Source organism: Impatiens glandulifera, chromosome 5 (assembly GCF_907164915.1).
Source record: "Impatiens glandulifera chromosome 5, dImpGla2.1, whole genome shotgun sequence".
NCBI classification, from domain to species: domain Eukaryota; kingdom Viridiplantae; phylum Streptophyta; class Magnoliopsida; order Ericales; family Balsaminaceae; genus Impatiens; species Impatiens glandulifera.
The window spans coordinates 5,696,333-5,700,381 of record NC_061866.1 but is presented as its reverse complement, the minus strand read 5'-3'; the positions used below and the strand labels follow the sequence as shown (position 1 = coordinate 5,700,381).

The 4,049-nt window shown below is 32.8% G+C and overlaps 1 protein-coding gene across 1 annotated transcript; it reads left to right on the top strand.

Annotated features, from left to right (window-relative positions):
• The first annotated feature begins 500 nt into the window (after nucleotides 1-500).
• Nucleotides 501-2,103, top strand: LOC124938918 (WAT1-related protein At2g37460-like). Its single transcript, XM_047479440.1, has 7 exons — nucleotides 501-725; nucleotides 828-890; nucleotides 1,003-1,119; nucleotides 1,195-1,423; nucleotides 1,495-1,656; nucleotides 1,747-1,898; nucleotides 1,974-2,103. The coding sequence occupies exons 1-7, from the start codon at nucleotides 514-516 to the stop codon at nucleotides 2,101-2,103; spliced, it is 1,065 nt and encodes a 354-aa protein (XP_047335396.1). The 5' UTR covers nucleotides 501-513.
• The last annotated feature ends 1,946 nt before the right edge of the window (nucleotides 2,104-4,049 follow it).

Here is a 4,049-nt window from a genome sequence, read left to right as displayed (position 1 = left end):
AAAATGCTTAGAAATATTTTTAAGTCTAATATGTTTTCTAGAAAAACCATTAAAGTTGAAAAGATTGGAGCATGTTTTCGAATCTGGATTTTATTTAAATATTAAAAAAGTTTTGAATAATATTTAAATCTATTCAATTAATTCTCTAAGAAACAAATGATAATTGCTTAGAGTTTTTGTGCAAAAGATAATTCCTAGCAAATCCTCATTTTGTTGTGGCACAAAAATGTAGTAACACCTATCATGGGAATATTAATAGAAAAGATAACAAATAATTAAGTGACCGATTATTAATATATATTTTTTTCATGGGAATAAAAACAAGCATGCTAAATTAACTAATTAATATTTGAGACATGCTTAGGCATTTATTGTCTGCAACAGTTGGTATGTAAAAATCTAAAATTAATAACATTTTTTTCTAATCTTTGGAGAGAACAAAGTAAGGTGCAGCTGCATCTATTACAAATTAATTAGATTACAATTACCTGATAAATCATACAGAAGAAGAAAATGATGGCCCAAGAACAACATCAAACTAAAAGAAAATTCTATCATAGAGCAAAGCCTTTCATTGCAGTTATTTTCTTGCAATTTGGACTAGCCGGGATGGATATCCTTTCAAAGCTTGCGCTGAACGAGGGAATGAGCAACTATGTGTTTGTTGTTTATCGCCATGCCATCGCGACGATTGTTTTTGCACCACTTGCCATTTTTTTTGAAAAGTCAGTTCAGTCTCTCATTTTCCATCAAAAAGTAATAAAATCAATCAAGATGCATGGTAGTTATTAATAGTGAAAACTAACTTCCCATGTTTTTTTCAACAGGAATACAAGACCAAAGATGACACTTTCTATCTTCACTAAACTGATACTACTCAGTATACTTGAGTAAGTTTATATAATTAACCCCTTGTTTTATCATCAAATCACTTAATCATTCTAGTCATCAATAACCCCATTAGGAATCTCATGTAATCTGTTTATCTTAAAAAAAATCCAGGCCAGTGATTGACCAAAACTTGTACATCTTGGGAATGAAGAACACAACAGCAACATTTGCAGCTGCAATGTGTAACATTCTCCCTGCCATAACCTTTGTCATGGCTTGCATATTCAAGTAAGCCACATCAATTTTATTTTTACTGAAAAATGAATCCATTGAGGCAATTTTCATGAATACCTTCTGTTGTAGGCTTGAAAAGATAAGAATTAATAGCACACATAGCCAAGCTAAGGTCATAGGGACCATAGCAACAATTGCAGGAGCCATGGTCATGACAATGGTAAAAGGTCCAATCATTCAGCTGTTCTGGACAAAACCATCAAGTAATAGTCATAGCATAGATCTTAAACATACATGGAAAGGCGCAGTTATGATAACAGTTGGGTGCTTCAGCTGGGCTTCTTTCATGATTCTCCAAGTAAGTAAGCAATCGATTGATAAAACTGAAAATGTATTGCAATAATAACTCCACTCGGTCTATTTTTTTAGGCTATCACGCTGAGAACATATCCAGCTGAACTCTCACTCACTGCTTGGATTTGCTTCTTGGGAACTTTTAATGGCGCGATTGTGGCACTTGTAATGGAAAGGGGAAATCCCACAGCATGGGCTATACATTGGGACAGTAAATTATTGGCTGCCTTTTATAGTGTAATTAAGAACACTTAAAACTTACCCTTTAACATGTGATGGTTACAAAAGAAACCTCACTTCATAGTTGTTATTCACCTTATTATGCAGGGAATAGTATGTTCAGGTCTGGCTTATTATATTCAAGGAATAGTAATGAAACAGAGAGGACCTGTTTTTGTGACTGCCTTCAATCCCCTTTCCATGGTAATTGTGGCCATTCTGAGCACATTCATTTTAGCAGAGCAAATGTTCATAGGAAGGTAAATCCACCACTATTTTCATCAAGATTTTACATCTTGGGTATTCAAGAACATGTCTAAATCCACCTTTTGCAGAGTAATTGGTGCCATCGTCATAGTTGGTGGACTTTATCTCGTCGTGTGGGGAAAAAGTAAAGATTTCAAATCTTCTGAACAATTGACTGATGAAGAAATTATGAGACCACAACAGACCATAATTGTATAATTGAAGAAAATGTTACACTAAGTTTATTGAAGATATAATGTCATAGTGTAGAGTTTTCCTTAAATATACAAAGTTGGAATTGTCTATAAATAAAATTTGATAAGCCTAGTAAATTGTAGAGACAACAAAAGTTTTATATGAGTTTTTTTTAAGACAATGTCAAGTTACATGTTTTTAAATTATTTGTTAGGACACTAGTTTATTTTTTATAAGAGGCTTAATAGCTTCTACTCGCAATCAATTCCAATGGTGAAGATTTTGAACAATCTCAATTTGTGCTTGCCATGCTTGACATGTTTTCAGGGCAAGCGTTAGGGTAAAGCGCCTAGATCCTTCACACAAGAGTTTTTTTAATTTTAAAAATATCAACTTTTATTAAAAAGAGCATAAAATGCGTTTAAACGTTACAAAAGGGAAGGAAAAAACAAAATAATAAATAAAAAAATAACGTAAGAATTTTAAATGCCAATAAGATCGAAAAATTCTCATCCCGTACAAAGCTCCTTTTCAGGATTGAGGCGAAGGCGTATAACATAAATTCTTTGAGACGTTCGTATCCATAATTTTTCCTTTCGAAAACTTTTATATTTTTTTTTAGATTGTCCACCACATGATGAGAGAAATTGGTTTTCAATCGTCCACGATTTTGTTGCTAGAGCTCAATTCAATCTATTTGATCTAGAAGCCTGCGACTTTTGATGGTGTATCTCATTGAAATTGAAGAAGTTTTGCAGAAGAGCCCACATGCTCTTGGCAATGTCACAATGAAGAAAATGTGAACGATTGATTCTTCACTCTTTAAACAAATATTGCATCTACTAGTGAGATGAATTTTTTTTTCAATTTGTTAAATGTCAAGATTCCTCCATTGATAGTTTCCCAATTAAAAAACGAGATTTTTGATAGAATTTTTACTTCAACACCTCTTTCTAAGAAAATTGAGATAGAGTTTTTGAAGAGACGCATGATAAATGTAGCTAGTTTTAAAATTAGGAGAGTCGGACAAAGAAAACTTGTCGTCAGTCTCTAGGTCAATTGAAACGTTGTTAAGAGCATCTATGAAAAAATCTCGTCTTCCCCTCCTCTTCGATGGAAAGTCGTTTGTTTAAAGAAACTCTCCAAACAATTTGATTCGATGTGAGACGAAAACATTCCGTCACTTTAGCTTTCTTTTTACTAGAGATCTCAAAAAGATCTTGATAAAAATTCGATAATTTTCCGCTGGGATGCCACGAATAATTCCATAAATCGATTTCCTTACTATTATCAACCGTAAAAATAAGAAGGGTGGAGTTTCTCTTATGTTATGTTTTAGATATACGGCCCCATAGACTTATACCCATAAACTTTCTCCTAGAAAGAATCATTCATTTTTTATCTCGAAATTCGTACTTGACGATGATTGTTTTTTTCTAGAGATTTGTGTTTTCGTTGAAAATCTCCACCACCATTTACAAATGAGCAAAGTGTTAACAACGTCAAGTTTCGTTGTGTCGCATCTCACTAAATGAGTGATTTTAGATGAGTTGGAGTTGTCAAACAAAAAATTCATAATGATTGTGTCTATTTTACTAACTATTGATGTAGAGATAGAGAAAATTGACATAGTAAATGTTAGAATTGTGGCGAGTGAGTATTTAATGAGGACCAATCTACCGACTTTAGAGGGATGTTTGTTCTTTAAAGAGTCAATTTGTTTCTCATTTTCTTGATGATAGGATTCAAAATATATCTTTACAACTGAATTTCGTGTCAAGATATTTTTTCCCACTCAAAATCAGAAAAATAAAAACATTAACAAAGTTTCATCATGTAAGTCCCTATATATTAATAAAACACTTACTTAGGGTCGCTACTACATGTTATTGGTGTAAGTTTTTTTTATGTGATCGGGGTTAATGTTTCGAGAGAGACTAGCACGACTTTTCAGTTATGTTTGTTTCTGG

Bases quoted from the DNA above. Each gene is read 5' to 3' on its own strand.
- LOC124938918 (XM_047479440.1), top strand. From the start codon at position 514: ATGATGGCCCAAGAACAACATCAAACTAAAAGAAAATTCTATCATAGA. The intron at 891-1,002 runs GTAAGTTTATAT...AAAAAAATCCAG, and splicing joins ATACTACTCAGTATACTTGA to GCCAGTGATTGACCAAAACT. The intron at 1,424-1,494 runs GTAAGTAAGCAA...CTATTTTTTTAG, and splicing joins CTTCTTTCATGATTCTCCAA to GCTATCACGCTGAGAACATA.